The sequence below is a fragment of the Fusarium fujikuroi genome, chromosome FFUJ_chr10 (genome assembly GCF_900079805.1).
Source record: "Fusarium fujikuroi IMI 58289 draft genome, chromosome FFUJ_chr10".
Lineage (NCBI taxonomy): Eukaryota > Fungi > Ascomycota > Sordariomycetes > Hypocreales > Nectriaceae > Fusarium > Fusarium fujikuroi.
Genome location: NC_036631.1, coordinates 2429401 through 2451907, shown reverse-complemented (window position 1 = coordinate 2451907; position 22507 = coordinate 2429401). Strand labels below are relative to the sequence as shown.

Below are 22507 nucleotides of genomic sequence, written 5' to 3'. Positions count from 1 at the left end.
GAAAAGGATTTAGCTCCGGCAAGATTCCTAGACGCTGGAACGACTCATTCAGAATCTTACGTGTGAGGCGCCTGATATGAGCCATCAGCTGAGGGGTTTGCAAAGACAGCCGTTTTAAGATAGCTCGAATTAATATATCACCATATAGTACATGATTTGAAAACGACCCAGTCGAGCCTAGTTGATCGCGATGCCCACATCAGTGTCTCCCTCAGAGATACTCTGATGATTCGTGAACAACGGATCATCAAGGGGTTCGAACATCGAAAAGTCGAATGGGAATGACTCGGGGCCCAGGTATTCAGTGTCGGCTTGACTTAATGGGATGTTTAGGACAGAGTCTATCAAGACTGTGCTGACATTCTGCTGGACTACGTTCGGGGAAAATTCATCAATAAGTGAGAAATTATCCAACAGATCAGGAAATACGCACCTATATGGTCGCAGAGCCGAGCTATGTGCCGCAGAAAACTCGAGGCTCTCTCCACAGCAGGATGGTCAGGTACCAACTTGCAGAACGCCTGTCTAGCGAGGTCGACGTATACCCGGGCTTTGAAGGCGGCCTGCGATCCTCCAAAAGCAGCATCCCTTGTCTGCAGACATATCAAAGCGAAGCATGTCAGTGCCGCGTTGTAAACTGAAATACTGTCAGTATTTGAGTTTTCTTTGACAAACATGTCACGCTCACCAATCTGGATCAATGTCCACCACATTCCTGGACCAGGTTTTCCGCCTTCAAACGCGTTGATCGTGGCGACAATAGCTTCGGCCGAATCGATACTTGTTTCAAGACTAGGCCTGGAGAACATAAGAATCTGCCGTCTAGACGTTGGGGTTATGTCGTTAGAGTTGGCTAATTTCCCCACAGCCGATAGCACAAGTACAAGAGCTGGCCTATGTAGCATAAGGCGGACGTTGTGATACCGCAAACCCAGGACCCTATATAAATTGTTTTGGGAATTAGCTTCATCCACTGGGGCAGCAGAGGAGTCTATGATCGCTGCCCGCCATTCCTCCGGTAATGAATCAAGCCATTCGTCAAGCTTTTGGCTCATACAGGCAATGGATGCTATAATATCCATGAATCGAGATAGGTCGAGAGGCTTTGGGCTCTGGAAATATTCTGTGTTAACAATCTGTCCTAGGATTGCGTACAGCTTGCTGCGAAACGGGTCAGCGAGCCCTCAATATTGAGTCATGTGGTCAAGATGTGCTCACAAAGATAGGTAAAAGAATGTTGAACTTTTTTCTCCGGGCCAGTTATCCAATGGTGAAGGTCTTGGAGCCGAAGCTGGTAATGGTTGGTTTACGAAGTAATCAGCTCGTTGTACATAAGGCCCCAACAGAGACGGACGGCCAAAATGCATTGAAAAGGCGCTACACCATGTGTTAGCCTTGTTGTAAGACTAAGCTGCCATGGGACATCACCTATCCATGAACAAACACAGTTGCCAAGTTCGTCTTTTGGCCTCTCTTTCAGCGGCAAAATCCTTGGCTAGGTAGTCCACATTGTGGAGGCCCTGGCGGAGGGCCTTTTGGACGGCCATGGAATATGTCGACCATGAATCCGAACACCGATCAGTGCTTTGCAAATACTGGCTCATCAACAGGTAGGACTGGACTGTGATTGCAAAGGCAAAAGTAACGCCGTAAGTCAGTCAACCCGACACTCATCTTCACCGTGGATGCAGGTCTTACCTTGTTCAAGATTGCCGCATGCTAAGTCATCCTTTGATAACAAACTTTTGGACCGTTCAAAGAAAAGTCTCGAAATGAAAAATCTCCTTGTAGTCGGCGTTATCGAGTCAATACTCGACGCCGTAGCTATTGCTAGGACCATATCGAGCAACGCCAGCTTAGATGCGTCCGGGGGGAGTGTTGACTTGTAGATGGGATCAACATGAGTGTGGAAAAATGTAGCTTTGTCGAGAAATGGGTTCATCGAACCATAGTCCCGGAAGAAAAGCTCGACGAGGGACCTGGTTGCATGATCTGGGGGAAGGACATAAAGACCCTCATTATCAGTATGTTTAGCTACTGGGACTGACTCCATGTGAAACACTGCTGCTGGCGGGGAGCATTCTGGCTTGATGAACTCTGAAATTTTGCTGTCCATGCCACGGAAGGAAGACAGGGTCGTGGAATCAACTTCTCCCAGTATCTGCCTAAGATAGAAAATGTTGGAAGAAGGACCTATGATTGGATTAGATCATGGGACTTTGCACGACACCACCATATCACGCATCGGGGAATAGACAGACCGTAGAACTCTTCGCCAGTGCTACCTATGCCATCTTGAGCACTACTGGAACATAGATACTGAACTTGGGTAAAGTCTTCAGGCAGGTCCTGGATAACTAGTTCTGGAGTGTCGGATTCATCGGATTCTTCTGCCGTCGAACATGATGTCTTTCGAAGTCGTTGGACAGTATCTTCCAAAGCCTTGAGCCGCTGCTCAAGTATCAGGGTGCTGCTCGTTACGATTAGCACTTCCGCCAACCACCAGTTGTTTCTTTCCGTAAATACTTGTCTGGAATAGCCTCTTGTTGTTCGCGATGAGGTGTTCGATATTCGCAACGCGCATCGGTATCCTGGCAATGGAAGCACGAAGGATACCCTCCATCGCACTGATGGATCATTTTAGCGCCAACATTAATGGGTAGGGTAGGGTTAAACAGAGCACTGACTTTGACTTTCCTTGCGCGACAACGGTTGCAGGCAAGGATTGTTCGTTGCCTTTTAGGTGCAGGCATATCTGCACCACTGTGATCTCGCTTTCGAGCAAGATCTGATTCCAACGAGCCACTGCCATTGTTCCGTGGGGACGGTTGCATATCCATTGGATGCGGGTGATAGAATTGTGCGATGGTGCTTTTGAAACTCCGTGAAGTAACTGTGGGAGGGCATAACACGACCTTATTGATAAAGGAACGATGGGGACCCCGCATTTGCATCAGGAGGGTCTGTCTGATCGGCATCGAAACCGCGAAATCCCTGCAGCAGTGAAACTAACGACATTCAGGTGAGTCAGTAGGTAGCCTCCAACCCCGCACCGGAGATTTTCAATTATCCGGATGTTGTGGCACCACAATACATTCGCCCGTGGATGGCGGATCAAATGAGTCGCTGTCAATGGGTCAATCTACGTTATTGAAAGGCTTAGTCTAGCTTAAGCACAAGACGCACGTACTTGCGCACAACATCTTGAAAAGAAAAGAAGTCGCAAGCAAAGGGCGTCTCCTTGGGGCCGCAGGTATCCAAGCTCTCTCTGCACACTAGCTCTTCTCTTTTCTTCAAGAAACAGCCGCGTTGGGCGCAGCATCTCCATCTGTATTTGAGCTTCTGCAGTTTTATCTTCTATCATGCGTCCATTATGGGGCAGGGGAAAAATATGAGGACCGGTGAGGGTGCAACGTGTCTCTGTGTTCTTGTCTCGGGTGGCTCTGATATATCTTTCGTGACTTGGTCAAGCTATACTCCCTGTAACCAGACACGAACTGTATTTGAAACATCCTAAACTCACCCAGTCATCTGTATCAATGAGTCTAGTCCCCGTAGTGGTTAAAGCTGTCTTTATAATAGTGTCTACATAGTATCAAACTTAACCATGTTTACCAGTGTCCCGATCTTCTCGATCTGAATGTCAATTCTGCCTCCGTTCTCCAGGCTTATACGAGGCTTCCGAAAATATCCAATGCCAGCGGGCGTTCCTGTAAGTATAATGGAGCCAGACTCCAGCGTTGTTCCTCTGGAAAGATATGAAACTTGCTTTGCTACTGAAAAGATCATATTGTTTGTGTTTCCATTTTGCACAGTCTGGCCGTTATAGACAGCCTTAATACCAAGAGATTGGGGATCTTGAATTGCTGAGGGCGCAACAAGCACAGGGCCTATCAACTTATTAATAAGACTGAACAAAGTCGGTCAAAGGTGACCAATAACCGGCTTGAAAACATACCGATTGGGCAACTGTTGTCAAGTCCTTTAGAGAAAGACCACTGCTTCACTGCCAGCTGGAGATTCCGTGCCGAAACGTCGTTGGCCGCTGTATATCCCAAGACACAGTCCAAAGCTCTATGCTCTGGAATATCTCGGCCAGTCTTTCCAATCACAACACAAAGCTCTGCTTCGTAATCGCTCGATCCGTCCTGAGCGCATTTTGGGATAGTGATTGCCGCCGGAAAAGGGTCGGCGAGTGCAGTGCGCGGCTTAGTAAAAACCTCTAGGTCACTGGGAATTGAGAAACCGCCTTCCTTTTTTTTATATCAGTAATTTTGTCTATGTATTCGCGCAAAATATGAAGGGAGGGGGGGGGGGGGGGCCTAGCTCACATACCTTTGCGTGGTCCTTATAATTCAGCCCCAGACATCTGATATAGTTGCACTGCCCTCGTTCGACCGGTGCGAGTAACTTTGCCAATTTGTCAGTATTGATACGTTCTTTTCGTCCTATTTATTTTTCAGTCCGTAACTTACCTGGTCTACCGTAAGCACTTGCTCTGTGATGGTGGCGTTATACATGTCTCCGTTGAGTAACAATGCCTTGACCTCAACACCATTCACAGAGTCTAGCCCGATATCCCGAGTGGGATCGACCAACTGGCCCAGGTGAATCTGGCCATCCTCTTTGGCTCTAAACCGAATCAAATGGGTCCAAGATGACATGTTGGTGTTTATATGGTGGGTGAAAAAGCCTTAGAAGGGCTGGTTTATGCCCTCGCTGATGATATAGCAATGAACTTGAGAGAATCTTGTAAATAATAATACTAACGCCGCCATGATATTTAGTTAGATACTGTTGAAATTACCAAGTCCCCGCCCACTAATAATGCCCCGCGAATGCCCCGCAACTTCCCCACAACTTACACCACAACTTCCCCACAACTTCCCCACAAAGTCGAACTTATCCTGCAACAACGAATGCTTAGTGGGGATCCTCGTCGAGGCCAAGACATGGGTTGTAGAGGAGATTGAATATATTAGGGAACTGTTGATAGTCCTAGAAAGGTAGGTGTGAGTGCAGACACCTGAGAGACTAAGAAACATGGTGGACGACGACCTCCAAGAGACAACTGACATCATTATATGCGGCTGTGGGCCAACTGGTGCCATGCTTTCAGTGCTATTGAGTCAATACTCCATCCCCCATGTCATCCTCGAAAAGGACATGGAGGTTAATGCTGATCCGCGGGGAATCGCACTTGACGAAGACGGTATACGCTATCTCCAGGCATGCGGCATCTACGACACGATATTCACAGAAATTGGGCAATGTAAGTTTGTTCATTGTATTTTCTGCGTTTTGCTTTTTGACACCAGCGACCTTAGGTATGGAGAATTTTAGATTTATCGGAAAGAATTACACAGAGCTGAATAGGGAGCCTTTCTTGATAATGAACTATGGCACAGTAAGTAAGAAACTCTTCGAGGGTGACGCGCTGCGTTGCTAACCTGACTTTTACCTGTAGACCGAGGGGGGTACCGGCCATCCAGGCTTCATGTGCCACAAACAGCCATGCATTGAGCAGAACCTTAGGTCTCAGATTACAGCCCTCGGTACAGCCAAGTTACGCTTGGGTTCAACCGTTAACTCTATTACAGAGGACAAAGATTGGGTCTATGCACGTTATACCAACAAATCGAATCAAACTGGCATTGTTCGGGCAAGGTTTCTTGTCGGGGCAGATGGTAAGACAGGATTCACACGTAAGCAATACCTTGAGCCCAAGGGAGTTACCATGGACCAAGCTTTAGATGTGCCATATGAGCAAGACTGGGTAGCCCTCAACTGGGAAATCTCTCTTCCAACGCCATCGTCGCACCCTGACTTTCCCCTCTGGGAAAAAGGATATACACCACAGCAAGTCTATGATGAATTCTTTCCTCTAGACTTTCGGTTCTTGTGCAATCCTGTCCGTGCTGCAGTGTGCGGCCGCTTTGGGCTCAATAGTGATAGATTGTGGCGTTTCGAGTTTGTCGTCCTCGTTGGGGAGAACCCAATCGAGATGGCCAAAGAAGATCAGGTTGCTGCAATTGTCCACCCTTACATCACCCACTTGGGCAGCCGATATGGTATCAATGACAAAAGAATCACCTATCCATTAGACTGTATAAAAGTTCTTCGATGTCGGCCATTTCGGTTGTCGGCAAGAAGTTGCAACAAATGGTCTCTTGGTCGGGTGGTGCTATGCGGGGACGCTGCCCATGTATTTCCGCCCTTTGGCGGCCAGGGAATTGCTTCGGGCTTCCGTGATGCCATATCACTGGCTTGGCGGTTGCGTATAGCAGTTGATGGATCGTCTAGGCCCAATGTGTTGGACTTTCAGAAGCTACTACAAGGATGGTACTCGGAACGAAAAAAACAACTCGACAAGTCGCTCCGGTCAACTGTCGAGAACGGAGAATACGTCACCCAGTCCAACACATTCAAAGCTTTCCTACGCGATTGCTACTTCTATTTAGCACAACTTGTCCCCAGCTGGAAACACTGGTTACAGCTGGGGAACCGGAGGGATGGGATGACCAAGTACCAGTGGAAGCCGGGGACTGGGATGGCCTTTTTGCCTAGCCTTGGCGGAGGTGTCATGTTCCCTCAGGTTTACGCAGCGTCTACCACTCATTCCTTGACACGTCAACCTGTTTTCTTTACCGACGATATTATCTTCGACCGACAGAAGAAGGGGATTTTCCAAGTTGTTGTAATCATGCAGCTAGGCGGGAGTATAGACGACATCGAGGCTGCCTTGGATGGCCTCCAAGAGCTTTCGGCGGGGGCCTTGCAAGACAGAGAAGCCACCTGGTTCTTGGATAGCACTGACTCACCTCCTTCCCACCTGAAGGGACCGTCTATTTATCGACTTGCTAGTGCCGAGGAGTTCGCTCGGGAGCCAAGACTATGTGCAGGGCGACCAGAGCCCGTAGGATATGATGCACTCAGGATGTCAAAAGAAGTGGGTGAAAAGACATTTGTCATTTTACGCCCCGATCGGTTTGTTTTCGCGGCTTGCGATACCAGATCAGAACTATTGTATGCGGCAGAAATGCTCCGGGACCTTGTTACAACTGGCTGGGTGGCTATTTAATATTGTTATGGCTCTCAGAGCTGAAGACAGTCTTGATATTTGCTTTGCTCTAGATTCGTGATATGAAAACTGCAGTAGGCTTGAGAATCGAGTTACACTCTTCATTTATTGAGTTAGGGTCCATATTTCAATGACTTTCCCTCCATCGTGTAGCACCTGGCGGGGGCTTCTGCACTGATAGAACAATTGTCACTCAAAGGCGAACACGTTATTTGCAGAGATAAACCTCTGAACATTTCTCCACACATTCTACCTGAGGCAGCAATGCAATACACCAAAGGCGACATCCCCGCAGGCTGCGAAAGAGTGCCCCGCAAGCTGTGGGGACGGTGAATAAGAGGCGACTAGTTTACCCCACATAGCCAGTATTCCGCACGGCATTCACATCGGCATCGGATACAAACTGAAGACAGTGTACTATAAAATACTTCTAGTTGGCCATAAAACACAGTTCTTGTTACAAATAACAATAGCACATTGGCCAATATATCATATCTTCAAAACATAGTAGCGACTTTCCCCGACTAGATCACAATGACTACCGTACGTATTAAATGCCTGTCGGACTTTTGAACCGCCACCGTTATTAACAACTGGCTACCTATCAGACTCCAACTACCTTAAAATTCAATACTGGCGCCTCGGTGCTGGATGTTGAGGCCAACGACACCAGTGGACAGACTACTACCGCCGAGTGGCAGCAGAAACGCGGCATCAGTCCGTCGGATCAGATCCGCACGACCAGGCTGGTGCATATGCGTTACCAGCACCCAGACCTTGAAAGCATCCGCACTTTTCTCTACGACTTTGGCATGATTGCGGCCAAGGAGACAGAGGACGCCATTTGGTTCCGAGGCTATGGGGTTGACCAGTATGTCTACTATGCGCAGAAGGGGCCTAAACAGTTCCTCGGTGGGACATTCGAGGTCGAGACTTATGATGATCTCGTCAAGGCCTCCAAAATCGAGGGAGCTAGTCACATCCAACAAATTGTTGAGGCACCAGGAGGCGGCTCGCTGGTGACTGTCTACGACCCCGAAGGCTTGCCAATAAATTTCATCCACGGACAGGAACCAGCCGAAGTGGGAAAGATGCCCGACAGGCTTATAGTCAACTTTGAAGATGAGAAGCCACGCAAACGTAGATTCCAGCGGTTTAGCGAGGGACCAGCAGCGGTGCACAAGGTCAGATGACATAAATATTTACTCAAATCCAGCTGTTTGCACCAGTACTGATAGGGAAAACAGCTTGGTCACTACGGACTCTGCGTCCAGGATTTCGGTAAGCAGCTTGACTGGTATACTCGAAATTTCAACTTTGTACCCACCGATATGCTTTACGTCCAAGACAGTAGCAACAACAGGCGCGAGGTAGCACTCTTCGCTCACATAGACAGAGGAAACGACTGTGTCGACCATCATACAATCTTCCTGAATACCATTCCAGCAGGTCAGAAATCTCATGTGCATCACTGCTCCTTCGAAGTTCATGATTTTGATACCCAGAAGCTGGGCCACGAGTGGCTGGCGAAGAAAGGGTACAAAAGCGTTTGGGGTGTTGGACGTCATATCTTGGGAAGCCAGATTTTTGACTATTGGTGGGATACTACGGGGAACATGATTGAGCATTATGCAGACGGCGACTTGGTTAACAAGGATACGCCAGTTTCTTATTTACCGGCAGGAAATGAGAGCCTAGCAGTCTGGGGCCCAGAAGTGCCAGATGGTTTTCTTGATTAAGAAAACCTCTAAGAATAGGATAGCATTGGTAACTATTCTACTTTTGGTAGCTATGTAATTCAGGTTACTTCGCTTGTGGCCTGCGCTATGTGACATCAAAAGCGGGTTTTTGATGATCAATCCGCATTTGCCCCCAGGGTTTGGCCTAGGATTGCGGAGACTTGGTCAACGGAGGACAATAACTGGATTTGCCTGTGTGCAAGTATGAGTGGCCATGGAAAATAGTGTGATTCTTCACTTAGCCTCATAGCTGCATCTATTCTTCGGATGCACGGCGGTTTTAGGCTTAGCCGTTTGTGATGTAAGTTTTCCGGGATCCTGCAGATCATTCCCGTCAATCCAAAATGGGGATCGATATTAAACTGCGCTTTGGCAGAGAGGAGATGCCTCTGACAGTCCTCTCACTTTTTAAAAAGATCACCAGCTTCAATACATAATCTAATAAAGCCGCTATATCCGGCAGGATATTTTCTCTTATTTTCTGTGAATATACAGATATTCAGCTTCTCTAAATATCTCTGGTTTAGGACTCCTGTGTAGGATTCGCCACAATAGTTCCAAGCCAATATGCATCCTGATCAGGGTGGTCCGTCCACTCATGATCTTCATCTTCCACATACAACCTCACAATCCTTCCATCAGGGTCTTCACAAGCCATGACCCAGCCTTTTATCCCTGCGAATATCTTGCTCCTCTTCACCGCATGCCCATCCAGCCACATCCCCCACTCTTCCAGGTCTGCGCGAGTACCCACGCCCCATGTAATAGGGTCCCAACCCTTCTGCGCTTCAGCTTGTCCAGGCACATGGCGTAGCTCGATGATGAGCTTTGTGGGCTCGTGCGTGAGCATGATGGCAAAGAGCTTGTGGTCTGGCGTGTAATGGTTGTATTGCATGATGCGCGTCATAGGAAAGATAGTTTCGTAAAACCTTCCAGTCTCGAGGATGTCGTTGCAGGGCAGCTTCAGATGATTGATACCACTAAAGGATTGTGGCTTTTTTGGCTGTAGTTGCGCCATTGTGACAGCTAAAGGTAATGTTGAATGCTGTTTGTTCAAGTTCGATGAGCTGAATCTGCTGCTTCATCCATTGCTGTTATATAATTCCCAGGCCGATACTTCCGAAAGATGTTCAGATCGGCAAGAGTAACATGATTGCCGCTCGCGTCGATCAATAAGGCCGAACCCGACATACCGAGCTTTTGTTTTAGTGCGCTGACGATGACATCAGAAAGCCTCTTATTGAATCTAAGTTCTGGGTGCTGCTGATCTGAGTTCCTAGCTAATGGCCTTGTCCCAGATACCACATCTCTTGTAATTTTAAGATTATACTAGCGTTTTATCATTCTCAATGGTTTTCACATTGATCTGTAGATATGCTATGTAGATAATAAAGACTAGAAATGTTGTTCATAGACTTAAGAAGAGTGTTCAAATAGACGTCTAGCGAACGGGGGCTATACCATCCGCGATGATTCAGTACACCTCAACATCCAGGGGTTCCATATCACCTATCTGAGCTTTGATACAGTCTCCTTTCACCAGCCATCTATTTCCATGCGATCTAGCAGATCCAGAAGGCGTTCCAGTCATCACCATATCTCCAGGGTCCAGAGGCAGTATCTGGCTCATCTCAGCAATGCATTCTGCTGGGCTCCGAATCATCTCGCTGGTGGACCCATCCATCATCAAATCACCGTTAAGCCACAATTTGACAGGCACATTATCCAAATTTCCAATGCACTCCTTAGGCCAAAAGACGGGCCCGCAAGGTTTCATTCCAGGCTGTGCTTTGCCGCGTATGATGTCCACCAAGCCTTGGGGACCAGTCTGGAAGAGATCGCGACAGCTGAGATCAAGGCCAATAGTGTATCCAGCGATAGCTTCTGCAGCCTGCTCTTGAGCCGCGTTTCTGAGCCCTTTTCCCATCACAACTGTCAACTCGCACTCCCAGTCAAACTGCTTAGTTGTTGGTGGGAGAGGAACTGTCTTTCCAGGTCCCACGATCGTGCTGGTAGGCGGACAACTGAAGAACGGCATAGGATTCCATTTCTCCACAGAAAGGCCCATCTCTTTGAGATGACCTGAATAGTTAGCCCCGACTGCAAGGAGCTTGTTAGGGTAGCAGATTGGCGTATGAAAGTTTGCGTCTTTGAGCTGAATTTGGTGTCTACCGACTTGTGCATCTCCGTTGACTACTCGTGATGCAAACTGTTGCAGCGAAGAGCACGCCCGAGACCAATCCTGGAGCAGGTCAAAGACAGTGCGACCGTGGAAAGACTCATCAAGGGATGACAGTGGGTATACCCATTGCTTGACTACAACTGCAGCCTCGAGGTTTTCATCTGCGTTGCGAATAGTAGCGAGTCCAAATGATACTCTGTTGGGGGACATTTCTGGTAGGTAATGAAGCAGCTTGCTCTGTCGGTAGGTAGATAATGTATTGACTTAAGTTGATTTGGCACTACAGCCCAACGTGATGATGGCTCGGCCTTTATATGAGTGCAACTACTTCTGCTGTGAGACGAACATAGTCAGCCCTACCTGGGTAGTCACAAGCACCAATAGCTGTAGCGCATTTGCCTGACGTCATAATGAAGCATTATATCTGGTCAACATTGCTTCGATCCTAGGTCTTACAGTATCGTGTTGAAGCCTGAACGGGAATGTCGGAGTCGGTATCGTCGGCATTCCAGCAATGTGTTGTTGGTTGTATGAACAAGATGTTGGTAGGAGCCAGAGGCTAGAAGGTGATCGACAATCACTTTTGTCGATCACTTTTACGCATGCATGGCCTCTTTAGGTCTAGGTCTCACATCGGATGCATGGCCCTTTTAGGCTAACTGCAGTCAGTGAGATCCTAACCTCCACAGTACTAGGCTGTGAATCTTGACCCGTGTTGAGGGCGAAAGTCCTTCAGTAGGCACTGCAAATATGGGGTATAAAGCATCGACAGTAATTGAGTTGGACCTAGTTATCAATCTACACATCTCTCTTTCATCACGCCGGCAAATTCATCAAAATGATCAGCACCGTCGATTTTGACAATCCAGGCAAGACTGTCCTGAAGCCAGTAAAATTAGCGCACGTGGTACTTCGTACCAACAACTTCCTCCGTCTCTCATCCTACTATCAGACCTTTCTCCAAGCCCAAATCAATTTTGAAAATGATTTCATGCATCTCCTTACCTACGACGATGAACATCACCGCATTGGTATAGTCAACATGGACATCGCCAATAAAGACTCAAAGACATGCGGTCTTGAGCACATCGCCTTCTCCTACTCATCCCTCACCGACCTCGCTATGTCCTATCTTCAGCGGAAGGAAAATGGTATTGAGCCATTTTGGTGCATCAATCATGTGGCCCTACTACCAGTCTGTACTATCATGATCCTGATGGGAATACGCTTGAGTTGCAGGTTGAGAATTTTGATACGTTGGAGGAAGCGGCGGAGTATATGCAGTCAGAGGCCTATTTGACGAATCCGCTGGGTGTAGATTTTGATATGATGGATTTGATCAAGAGGATTAGAAGCGGGGAGAGTGAGAAGAGTCTGAAAGCGAGGCCGGCGAGCGGGCCACGAAGCTTAGATACTGTCCCAGCTTAGGTAACGGGTCTGTTGACTTATTGACATGCCAAAGCAATTTGTTGTCGAATCCAATTCTCAAGTCTGTACGTAAAGTCTTTGTGTTGAGCTGACACTCGCTTCTCCTGCTGAACAGCCCAGCATATTCCACGAGTATAGCAGAGAGTGATCCTTTCCTGAGTGAGATAGAGTGAGCCACAATCATCAATCTGGATAGAGGCCAATAACGGGGTGCTCGACTCAACAAGGATATCTGCTAAGTTTGATGTAGCCATTTGATGTATCTCAATTTCCCGCTCCAAATCGAGTTGGTCCAGAGACATGTTTCTCATCGCAAAAAGAGCGTCAATCAATGCCGACCTCAAGGCTAGTTGTCCATGGTAGAAAAACGACATTTGATGCGCAATGAATGAGTCCTCGTAAATCAAAATGTAGTCTGTAAATGGCAAAGAACGTGCCATCAACGTCTGAAGAACCTTACTATGATCAGCAAGGCGGATACGTTTTGGCGTCCAGGACGCAGGAAGGCAGGCCTTCCAATGCTCATACTCGTCCAAATTCATTTGGATTTGGTAAATCAAATGTGACAAATCTACCAACTGAAAGGAATCGAGATCTTGAGATATTGCGAGGGTTTGTTGAGCTTTAAGTTGCATCTTGCTGAGACTATATCTTGGGGTGGATAGATCCAGCATATTGACACAGGCCAACTGTACTGGTAAAGGTTCGAGTCCGAGGCCGAGTTGTCTCACTTGCAAACGATGGTTTGCCATTCGAAAGAGGGCAAGTCCAACGTCGGATTCGATCTGCTCAGCTCCTCTGACTGCAAGCAAATACTCGATCGCATTGTTGTGAAGTTTGAGGGGCTCTTCTCTGACCATGAAAACAACCTAGAGTTGTTCGTTAGTTTCCCAATGCCCTGTTCTATTCCGTTGCCGATATATTTACCTCAAACATGTCGATAGTCATGATCGCCATCAACGTAGCATCATCGGCGACGAGGGTATGGTGCAGAATCGCGTTTCTAATAGACGCCAGTGCAGCACCGTATCTCGAAAATGCCATCTGCTTCAGGTTTCCATTACAAATCACGAACTTCCCTGCATTGGCTAACGCAAAAGCCTCAACTGCAAGGTTCAGCGCAGAGGCTGGAGCAGACTTGGCTTTCATCCCGGGTAGTAAATCAAGGTATCCAGGATTCTTCAGATTTACACAAGGTCTCGAGACCCATTCCGCGTAGAATGTATCCAGTATCCTGTCCTCCAGCCTGAAAAGAACAGGACTGGGAATGGTCAGCCAAGCTTTTTGGTTAGCTGGATTCCGTACTTTGGCAAGAGAAGGAAGGGGGCTCACAAGTTTGCAGAGCGTCGACGTTCAGGACGCATAAATCATCGACAGAATTGGTATCATAGAGGCAAAACGGATTGACCGTATGTTTTATACCACGACGTGCTCGCTCAGAATTGACTTTGGCCGTTGCATTTTGATCACGAAACATGTAGTCAGAATCCGACGCATATCCGCCACAAACGATTTCACGCCTCGAGCAGAGGCCGCATGTCGGTCTCTTAAGGTCGCACTACGATGATCGTCAGCCAGGATGGCTCAATGCAGTCCCAGTGGCTCTCACCTTTGTCTTGGCGGTTCTGCAAGGTAAACAAGCGCGGGAAGTAACCATCATGCAGCTTCACAAGCGGAGTAATCCAAGCCAATACTTCCAGTGAAGTCTTAGTAAATTATTTAAGTCGGAGAGATTATTGCGATTACCTCCAATTGCGGGAAAGGTCACAAGTTTCTCTGCTGAAAAATCCATCGGCATTCGCGGTACTGAGTCTCCCCGCTCCAAATGTCAGCCTTACGCCTCTAGTCTACGCCTTGATGTCATAACCGCGCGCGTAAGCATCTAATTTTGAGGCTACTGCAGCTAGGCATCTCAGATTCACAGTACGTAAAGGTTTATACAAAGAGTAACCATATATAAAATAGATTAGATAGGTAACATATAATACTATAATAAATTTCTTTTTGAGTATTATAATAAAGATACTTAATAAATGGATTATTATATTGTTCCTGACTATTATATTGCTTTTTTATAACTAGTGTAAATATCATAACCACTGCAGAATCTCCTAAGCAAATACATCTGATCTAAGATCCAAGCTCATATTCGCATTTGCTGTAGGCCAGTACTACCGGAAGTGTTACTGGTCGCAGCTCTTTGCCTTTGTTTTGGGGCTGAAGCTTCTTTTGACCCCTCTCGTATCACCGTGTCACAACCGTTGGCACCACCATCGGACAGCGAAACCGAGGTGGCGTACTTGTAGTCTATGATTCATTCATGAAACAATGTCACCTGCCACGAACTCGGCTCTTGAACCCGATAACGCCCTGCTGCTGTGGGCTTGTGATACAATTACGATAAGAAGACCTCCGATGCCTAGACTTAAATCCCATTCATCTCTTGAAAGATCGATATGCGCAGGCACTTCCGATCGCTCTATGCACAGCTTCTTTGACCCCTCAAAAACAACCCAAAAAGTGATGAGCGACTCAACTCGAACCCAGGATGAAGGAGAAGGAGGAACCAGTCAAACCTAGCTCACTTTGTGCTTTGCCTAAGATTTCTCGCCATATCGACCCAACCAAGCCGCGAACCGATACGCTGAAACCTGATGGCTCTGAGGACAACAACGACCGAGTAGACATTGGACCGACTCCGTTGGCGTTCAGTGAGTGGGAAAAGCTGGGTCTGGAATTGCCCCATCTACCAAGAATGCGTGCCTATCGGTTGCAGCGCATTCGCGAGCAATTGATTGCTCGCGACCTGGGTGGCATCCTCCTATTCGATCCACTCAACATTCGTTATGCCACTGACACTACAAACATGCAGCTTTGGACCGCACATAACCCTGCCCGCGCCTGTTTCGTCGCGGCAGGCGGTTACCTGGTGCTATGGGATTTTCATGGCTGCGAGCACCTCTCTTCCCATCTACCTTTGATCAATGAAGTACGCGCTGGTGCTTCATTCTTCTACTTCGAAACCGGTCCCCGTACCAATGAACACGCTCAGAATTTCGGTGCACAAGTCGATGAACTACTCCGAAATCATGCTGGAGACAACCGTCGGCTAGCTGTGGACCGTATCGAAGCTGCGGGACTACGTGCCCTCGAAGCCAAGGGGATAGAAGTTTGTGACGGGCAGGCTGTTACTGAGCACGCGCGTATGATCAAGGGCCCTGACGAGATCCGAGCTATGCGGTGTGCCATTGCCTCCTGTGAAGCCGCCCTCGCCGAAGTGCGCCAGGCAATACACGCTGGCGTTACCGAGAACGACGTCTGGGCCGCTCTACATGCTGGAAATATCCGTCGTGGAGGTGAATGGATTGAAACTCGTCTTCTTAGTTCAGGACCTCGCACCAACCCCTGGTATCAAGAATGCGGCCCCCGGGTCCTTCACGATGGTGACTTGGTGGCTCTCGACACTGACCTTGTTGGTGTATACGGTATGTGCGTGGATATGTCGCGTACCTGGATCTGCGGTGACGTCGAGCCTACGGCAGAACAGAAACGTCTTTATCGCATCGCACTTGAACACATCAATGCCAATGCCGAGATGGTCAAGCCCGGGGTGAAATTCTCGGAACTGACACAGAATGGACATCGTCTGCCTGAAAGCTGCCGCGCTCAGCGCTATGGCGTCATGTTTCACGGTGTAGGGCTCTGCGACGAGTATCCATGCATTCGCTACCCTGAGGACTTTAACTCATATGGTTATGAAGGAGAACTCCAAGAGGGCATGGTGCTGTGCGTTGAGGCTTATGTTGGTGAAGTTGACGGCAAGGACGGAGTAAAGTTGGAGAACCAGCTGCTTGTGACCAATACGGGCTATGAACTACTGACTCATTACCCATTTGAAGAAAGTTTCTTACGCGACTGACCCTAAGTAGCTAATATTACTTTATGCTTGTAATTTATATATTATTATTAATTCTTTATATATATTAACTGTTCTTTTTATTACTGACTCTATATAGGCTAGGATAATTATTCCAAGTCTGAAGTTGTAATATATTTACAGTCTCACTCGCTAAAAGCTTTAAAATAGTCCCCTGCTGCGGCAGTGATCTGCGGCAACGTACCGCGGCAGCGTACTACTTTCGGCTTGTAACCTTTTCGTACAGAGTATTAAATACTGTATTGGATCGACATGGAAACCCCAAGATAATCAAACAGATCCTAGAATTCTTTGCATCTCAGCCCATGTCTCAATCACCCTTACCATCATCAAGTACAGATATGCCTGTTGGGCAGTTTATGGCTAATGGCCTAGGCACTGATCAACCCTTGACGCCAGATGATCCTACAATTGGCTACACGTTGTTCCACGTCATGTTGCGCATCCGAGATCCAGTGAAATCTCTACACTTCTATATCGACCTGATGGGCATGCGAACTGTTTTCACCATGAATACTGGCCCCTTTACAATTTATTATCTTGGTTACCCTCAAACAGAAGAGCATCGCGCAGATCCGGCCAAATTTGGCCGTGATACTCTATCTCAGCTAGCCTATACCCCAGGACTTATTGAACTATACCACGTGCACGGGTCAGAAAATGAGCCCGAGGGCTACTACAGTACTGGAAATGAACCGCCTAATCTGGGCCTCGGACATATCGGGTTCTCCGTGCCTGATGTTCCCCGCGCTGTTGAACGCTTGAGAAATCACGGTGTCGTGGTAATCAAAGATTTGGGCGCCGCCACGCGACAAGATGTTCCACTAAGCCAATGGGAGGCGGAAAAGAAAATCGGACTAGGCAATCTTCATCCTGCTTACCAGCTTGTATTTGAACAGATTGCATTCGTGAAAGATCCAGTGCGTGACAACCCCTGCCACCACGGCAAGCCGGTACGGTTCAAAGTTCAATAGCTAACGATTATACCTAGGATGGATATACTGTAGAGTTGGTTCCTCAGAAGCTTCAAGCTCAATGATCCGATATGGTGACGGGTCTCACGCTCCCTTATCAGGCAGCAAGGTCGAGGGTTGTTACTTCATAGTTCACTCATGCTCACAAAGTAGCAAGTTTAAAGTCATTTAAACAATAAATAAGTTGCAGTCTTAAAATAGCATCTAAATAAGGATTTCACTTTAAATAGGACGGAACTTAAGTTCAACCCATCGCAGCGGAACGTAGAGAAGGGCGGCAAGAACCAGCTCAACCTCAAACCCAATGTCTCCTGTTGTCTTAGCAATAGGACCAGTATACCATTCTTGCGACATACAAGGAACTGTCAAGCCAAACGCGATTCCCATAGCACCAATTGCCGCAAGTCCTGTCGGCAACTTAGTAGGCTGGTCCCAGTGATCTGGGTTGTACCTTGAGAAATCAGCTCCTCGGAACACAAAATGCTCGGTAGCAATGACAGCCACATAGCCAGCGGCCCAGTAGGAAATGAGATACATCAGGTTCTCCAGGCTATCGAAGAACGACTTGGCGGCTTGTATAGATACCGGGATGGCCACAACAGTGTAGACAATGGTGAAAAGGCTGCGCGGTACCTTGAGCATGAAGGGGGCCAGCAGCTGGAAGTTGAGTGAGATACAGTATATGGATGCTGCAAGGTTTCCAATCACAGACAGTGACAGCAACACGGCGACAAATCGGCCGAAACCTCCTGCGGGGAGAAGCATCGCCTGCATGACACCGCCCACGGTGAATCGATCGTAGCCGTCTTTCCAGGACACGACGTTGGGTGTTGCTCCGCCAATGGCAGCTCCCAGGATCATGAGGGTAACGACAGGGAAGAATATCCCGGCATACGTGTAGGCAAAAATACGCCACGTAGAGACTTTGGGATGGCAGTAAACGGAGAAGTCAGCAGCCAAGGCCTGTTATCAAGAGTCAGTTATGCTCATTGTCATACAGGCAGCGGCGAGCTTTTTTGTGTATAGCTTACAGAAAAGGGAATGATAAAGCCTGCGATAACACCGCCGTAGCTAACAATCGTAGATGCCGATGCTGCTGGCTGTTCAACTTGGTTGCTCAGGTGCTTTCCACCAACACCAGTGGCGATAATAATGGCTACCAGATTAAAAATCCACGAGTAGCGCTCATACTGATGGAGGAACTTGTATCCGATAAAAGATACCACCATTGCGATAATAGAGATGATGACAATTCCAACAGTGCTGCTGATTGAGCCACTGGAAACGGCAGCAAGAGTCGAGCCGCCTGTGACAGAACAGATTATGCCAAAACCGGCATTTGTACACAGATTGAGGATGACCATGATGACGATGAAATAGTATCTAAAGCAGTAGGTGTGAGAAGATAGACCTTGGCCGTCAGGTGAAACTCTTTACTTACCCAAAGGTGAAGCGCGAAATAAGCATCTGTCGCAGACCAGTCTGAGAGCCGAATGTGCTGCAGTACGCCGGGAATGCACAACATAGCATACTGAAGAATAAGATCAGAAGTGAGCAGTCTTTTAGTGAGAGACCGAAGCCCAGAGTTCCAAGCATGCCTGTGACGATACTGTGATAAGCGCTGTGATTAGCATTTGTATGTTAAGAGACGTATTCCTCAGACTCACGGCAGGATGTTGACGTTCATGGTGAACCACAGGAAGAATATGTTGATGAATCGAGTATCAGTTCTCTCTTCAAGGGGCACTGGTTGCATTCCTCGCGTTTCTAATCCCCATCTCTTGAGTCGATCGAGCCATATCGTTGAACGGCTTAGGGCCTGGGACTCTGCCTCAGATACGTCTACGGGCGGATCGGCCGCGGCAACGCCTGTCTTTTCTGACTTGCCCATCTTTGTGACCCTCACTAGCAGGCGATGCAAGTGATGTGTTGAATATTAAGACAGGCGTAGGAAGGTAGAGTCTAGTTGAACAGTGACCTGGTTCACAAAACCGGTCAGAGCATTCGGGAGAGTCGGACAGGATATACTAGATGGACCATCGATTCCAAGCTGAGAAATTTATGCCTATCGGCAATTTGCGGTGGCAAGGGAGTTGCGTGCCCGGAGTGGGCCGGTCACCGATTTGATAAGATCCACGGAGAACGGAGTACAAGTCCCAATGTCTGCCGTCGTAGCCGTTAGCGCAACGTTGTTCCACCACAATCAATATATCAACGAGTCAAAAAGGCGCGATAACGACAGATAGCGATACAGGTGCCGAATATCCATTTAATTATTGGATTTGCGATAAGTGTGTAGCTACGTAACAGCCATAATTCCATAAGTTTAATAGGTCAAGCTTATCTAATTTCTCCATGATATCTCATGTCAAGCTTGGATGAGGATTAAGTTCCGCGTTAGCTATAGATGGTCCAACCAGGTCCCATGTCAGAGCTGGTACTTAAAGTTCGATAACGCGTCTACGGATGGACTTTATCGCCCAGCCTTGTGACAGTCCCTTGACTGCGAGGTGAAAAACATTTTATAGCCAATGACAGCCTCAAAGATGGAACTTAAAAAACCCTTCAATAAAGAAGATTTATTAATTTTAATACGTACTATAATCAGAAACTATCGCCGAAAGCACACTCCCCAACAGTTATATCATGTCGACGATTCTTTAACATACTTAATAGCAGAAGAGAGGGTTGGCTTTTCAAGGCTCACAATGGGAGCAAGAGTTGCAACAGTAACATGAGGCCACTTGAGTCCATTGAAATCAAGCATCACCATTTGAGAGTACTGAATCTGGTCATACGCGACAGTCACAGACTTCTTTGATGATGGAATCTCGACGTCTTTGTCGATGAAGAATTCCGGCACAGCGTCTCTGGGGCCTTGAGAAGCAGGAGAAACCGTTTGGCCAACACGCATGGAAGGATCAAGCTCGACCTCAGCACGGATCTTGGAGACCCAGTACTGAGCCGACACGTCGACAGCGTTGGCGTTGCCGCTTTTCTTCTCGCGCGAAGCGTCTGCCTCCTTGCCCTCATCAGAGCCGATGTTGAATCCAATATTTGATGTCCCGCCGCCAAAGGCACCGCGAGGAGCATTGGTCGAAACAATAAACATGGTGTTCTGGATGATATCTTTGCCCTCGTTGGCCTGCCTCAGAATTGTGTTTGGATCATTGATAATCTGCTGGGTGATAGTCCCATTGGCAATGAATTTGCCAAGGTCTTGGGGAAGGCGACGAGTAGTGTCTTTGTCGGCGTCCTGGTTCTCAAATCGTTTCTTTTCCAACTCAGTAACAGTGTCCTGAGGCTTAATAGGAGGGATGCCAAATTGCGGGATCACAAGTGGAGTGATATCAGTGGAATCAATATCAGGGGCGCCTTTGGATGTACGCGCAGCTTGAAATCCTTGAGCGTTGATAGTTGTACCGTGGGGAATAGAACCCATGCGGCAAAAAGAGGCTGCAAGTTCCGGCATGTCCTCTACCTGAGGCACACGCATCCACAGTCCAGGCTCAAAGTGGATGACAGGCGGGGGGTTAGGGAAATTCCCATGTTCATCTGGCATTGCATCGACAATGGACTGCGTGTATGGCCGACCAATAAGGTCAATGTCGGCTTGATCAAACAAACCACGATTGGGCACCTTCTCAAGTAACACCTCGCTAAACACTTGGGTTTCGCCAGTCAGGTTGAGCTGGAGCAGATTGCTGGCACTTTTGTCGGTCGGGGTCTTGGGAAACTTTGTAATAGTCTTCGGATTTCGACTCAAAGGCCTGAAGATAGTGTTGAATCCAAAGCCCTTGAAAGTGCCTGTGAACTTGTCCAGGACATCTAGAGATGGAGCGAGAGGTATCCCGAGCCCATTGCCATTCTCATCCGTGACGTCTGAGTAACCCCCATTTTTGGAAGTTTCATCATACTCTTGGAGAGTTGGTTGAAGAGCAGTAGGTCCATAGCTAAAGCCTTCTGGGACCTTGATACTGACGACGGGAATAGCCGGGGCAAGATCCCCAAGGGAGATGCCCATGGTAGCGGACAAAGACAAAGAGTTAATATTGATAGAACTTGGTTGAGATGTTAGCTTGATGAGGAGTAAGTTTTATGGGATTTAATTAGTCTTTTATCTTCCGATTGTCGATCCGCTCGATGCACTTTTTGTCTGCATTCCTACTTTCAACAAGTCGAACCATCTTGGACAACAATGACCTATAGGGTCTAGGTGATTCGGTTTACCTTCTTCATCAAAGACTCGGTCCAGAACATGCTTTCACGAGTTGTGGCTGGCTGATACAGTAAGGTGAAGATACATGCGAAGCCAATCTGGGAAACATTTGCCTTAGGCTCTTTGCCCAGACCGATAATTAAAACATGCTCAACCATGGAGATTCGGGATTCTCTTAGTGAATGGAAGTGTTTCAGAACCCCGCAGTTGCAAACACCTGTGAATCCTCTGGGCAATGGGCAATGGGCATAAGTCTTGAATACTAACATCACACCCTCCGAGAGTAATATTCCGAAGTTCTAGGGAGTAGATACCTTTAAAGACCTCGTAAATTTCGGGGCAAAGCGCCCGAAAGGCTTTGCCAGCCGCCGGAAGTGAGACATTGCCTATCCACATCTGGGCCATCCTGGGGCTAGACTCTTTTTCAGCAAATCAGCCACAAAATTAATCACCAAAGCTGCCTGGCACATTCAATACCTCTGCACTGTTGCGGGGTAGTACAGCGGCATGCAGACAGACCTTACTGGAGTAGACATTTCAGCTCTTTCTTTCAGCGCCATTTTTATAACCTTCGAGACCAGCCACGTCTGCGTGCTGCAAACCTGCATACAGCAATATCGATGCCAACATGTTCGCACCATCCACTATTCCTGCAGCTATAATTGGTTCTGTTGCGACAGGATCTAAGGGCTATGCATAGTGGTGCATATATCCCAAATATCAAAACGGTTATTGGTCAAACTTGGTAAAATACAAAGCTTATTGACTGTGCAGTTTAAGACATCGTTGATGAGGAATGAATATGTGACACAATCCTCTACAGCTATTCTCTTCAGCCAGCCACATTATCAGAATCGTCACACTCTGGGTCCTCGAATACGCATAGAGTTTCAGCCACCATTGAGGCCTTGCAATGAGAGGTATGTGAATTCTGAGATATGCGGTAT

At 47.6% G+C, this 22507-nt stretch overlaps 12 protein-coding genes; 5 read left to right on the top strand and 7 right to left on the bottom strand.

Moving 5' to 3' along the window:
* Positions 1-177: 177 nt before the first annotated feature.
* On the bottom strand, positions 178-2840 carry FFUJ_11173 (uncharacterized protein; the record flags this gene model as incomplete). XM_023570042.1 has 8 exons in its annotated part: positions 178-371; positions 434-637; positions 689-1161; positions 1311-1377; positions 1445-1621; positions 1699-2193; positions 2262-2470; positions 2527-2840. The coding sequence occupies 8 exons, from the start codon at positions 2838-2840 to the stop codon at positions 178-180; spliced, it is 2133 nt and encodes a 710-aa protein (XP_023437167.1).
* A 745-nt stretch (positions 2841-3585) lies between these two features.
* Positions 3586-4664, bottom strand: FFUJ_11172 (related to bifunctional 4-hydroxyphenylacetate degradation enzyme; the record flags this gene model as incomplete). XM_023570040.1 has 4 exons in its annotated part: positions 3586-3890; positions 3959-4253; positions 4336-4410; positions 4476-4664. 4 exons carry the CDS (start codon positions 4662-4664, stop codon positions 3586-3588), a joined length of 864 nt encoding a protein of 287 aa, XP_023437166.1.
* Positions 4665-5043: 379 nt separating this feature from the next.
* On the top strand, positions 5044-7081 carry FFUJ_11171 (uncharacterized protein; the record flags this gene model as incomplete). XM_023570039.1 has 3 exons in its annotated part: positions 5044-5272; positions 5328-5407; positions 5468-7081. 3 exons carry the CDS (start codon positions 5044-5046, stop codon positions 7079-7081), a joined length of 1923 nt encoding a protein of 640 aa, XP_023437165.1.
* Positions 7082-7615: 534 nt separating this feature from the next.
* Positions 7616-8820, top strand: FFUJ_11170 (related to 2,3-dihydroxybiphenyl-1,2-dioxygenase; the record flags this gene model as incomplete). XM_023570038.1 has 3 exons in its annotated part: positions 7616-7624; positions 7690-8265; positions 8329-8820. The coding sequence occupies 3 exons, from the start codon at positions 7616-7618 to the stop codon at positions 8818-8820; spliced, it is 1077 nt and encodes a 358-aa protein (XP_023437224.1).
* Positions 8821-9343: 523 nt separating this feature from the next.
* FFUJ_11169 (uncharacterized protein) lies at positions 9344-9838 on the bottom strand (the record flags this gene model as incomplete). Its single annotated transcript, XM_023570037.1, has 1 exon — positions 9344-9838. The coding sequence occupies one exon, from the start codon at positions 9836-9838 to the stop codon at positions 9344-9346; it is 495 nt and encodes a 164-aa protein (XP_023437164.1).
* A 456-nt stretch (positions 9839-10294) lies between these two features.
* Positions 10295-11212, bottom strand: FFUJ_11168 (related to bifunctional 4-hydroxyphenylacetate degradation enzyme; the record flags this gene model as incomplete). The annotated part of the gene is made up of 1 exon (XM_023570036.1): positions 10295-11212. The coding sequence occupies one exon, from the start codon at positions 11210-11212 to the stop codon at positions 10295-10297; it is 918 nt and encodes a 305-aa protein (XP_023437163.1).
* Positions 11213-11840: 628 nt separating this feature from the next.
* FFUJ_11167 (uncharacterized protein) lies at positions 11841-12302 on the top strand (the record flags this gene model as incomplete). Its single annotated transcript, XM_023570035.1, has 1 exon — positions 11841-12302. One exon carries the CDS (start codon positions 11841-11843, stop codon positions 12300-12302), a length of 462 nt encoding a protein of 153 aa, XP_023437162.1.
* Positions 12303-12447: 145 nt separating this feature from the next.
* Positions 12448-14087, bottom strand: FFUJ_11166 (uncharacterized protein; the record flags this gene model as incomplete). XM_023570034.1 has 4 exons in its annotated part: positions 12448-13299; positions 13358-13710; positions 13763-13988; positions 14040-14087. 4 exons carry the CDS (start codon positions 14085-14087, stop codon positions 12448-12450), a joined length of 1479 nt encoding a protein of 492 aa, XP_023437161.1.
* An 891-nt stretch (positions 14088-14978) lies between these two features.
* Positions 14979-16349, top strand: FFUJ_11165 (probable Xaa-Pro aminopeptidase; the record flags this gene model as incomplete). The annotated part of the gene is made up of 1 exon (XM_023570033.1): positions 14979-16349. The coding sequence occupies one exon, from the start codon at positions 14979-14981 to the stop codon at positions 16347-16349; it is 1371 nt and encodes a 456-aa protein (XP_023437160.1).
* A 359-nt stretch (positions 16350-16708) lies between these two features.
* Positions 16709-17406, top strand: FFUJ_11164 (GLO1-Glyoxalase I; the record flags this gene model as incomplete). XM_023570032.1 has 2 exons in its annotated part: positions 16709-17287; positions 17359-17406. 2 exons carry the CDS (start codon positions 16709-16711, stop codon positions 17404-17406), a joined length of 627 nt encoding a protein of 208 aa, XP_023437159.1.
* Positions 17407-17563: 157 nt separating this feature from the next.
* Positions 17564-19232, bottom strand: FFUJ_11163 (related to purine-cytosine permease; the record flags this gene model as incomplete). XM_023570031.1 has 4 exons in its annotated part: positions 17564-18304; positions 18373-18724; positions 18783-18950; positions 19009-19232. 4 exons carry the CDS (start codon positions 19230-19232, stop codon positions 17564-17566), a joined length of 1485 nt encoding a protein of 494 aa, XP_023437158.1.
* Positions 19233-19985: 753 nt separating this feature from the next.
* FFUJ_11162 (uncharacterized protein) lies at positions 19986-21365 on the bottom strand (the record flags this gene model as incomplete). Its single annotated transcript, XM_023570029.1, has 1 exon — positions 19986-21365. The coding sequence occupies one exon, from the start codon at positions 21363-21365 to the stop codon at positions 19986-19988; it is 1380 nt and encodes a 459-aa protein (XP_023437157.1).
* Positions 21366-22507: the final 1142 nt, after the last annotated feature.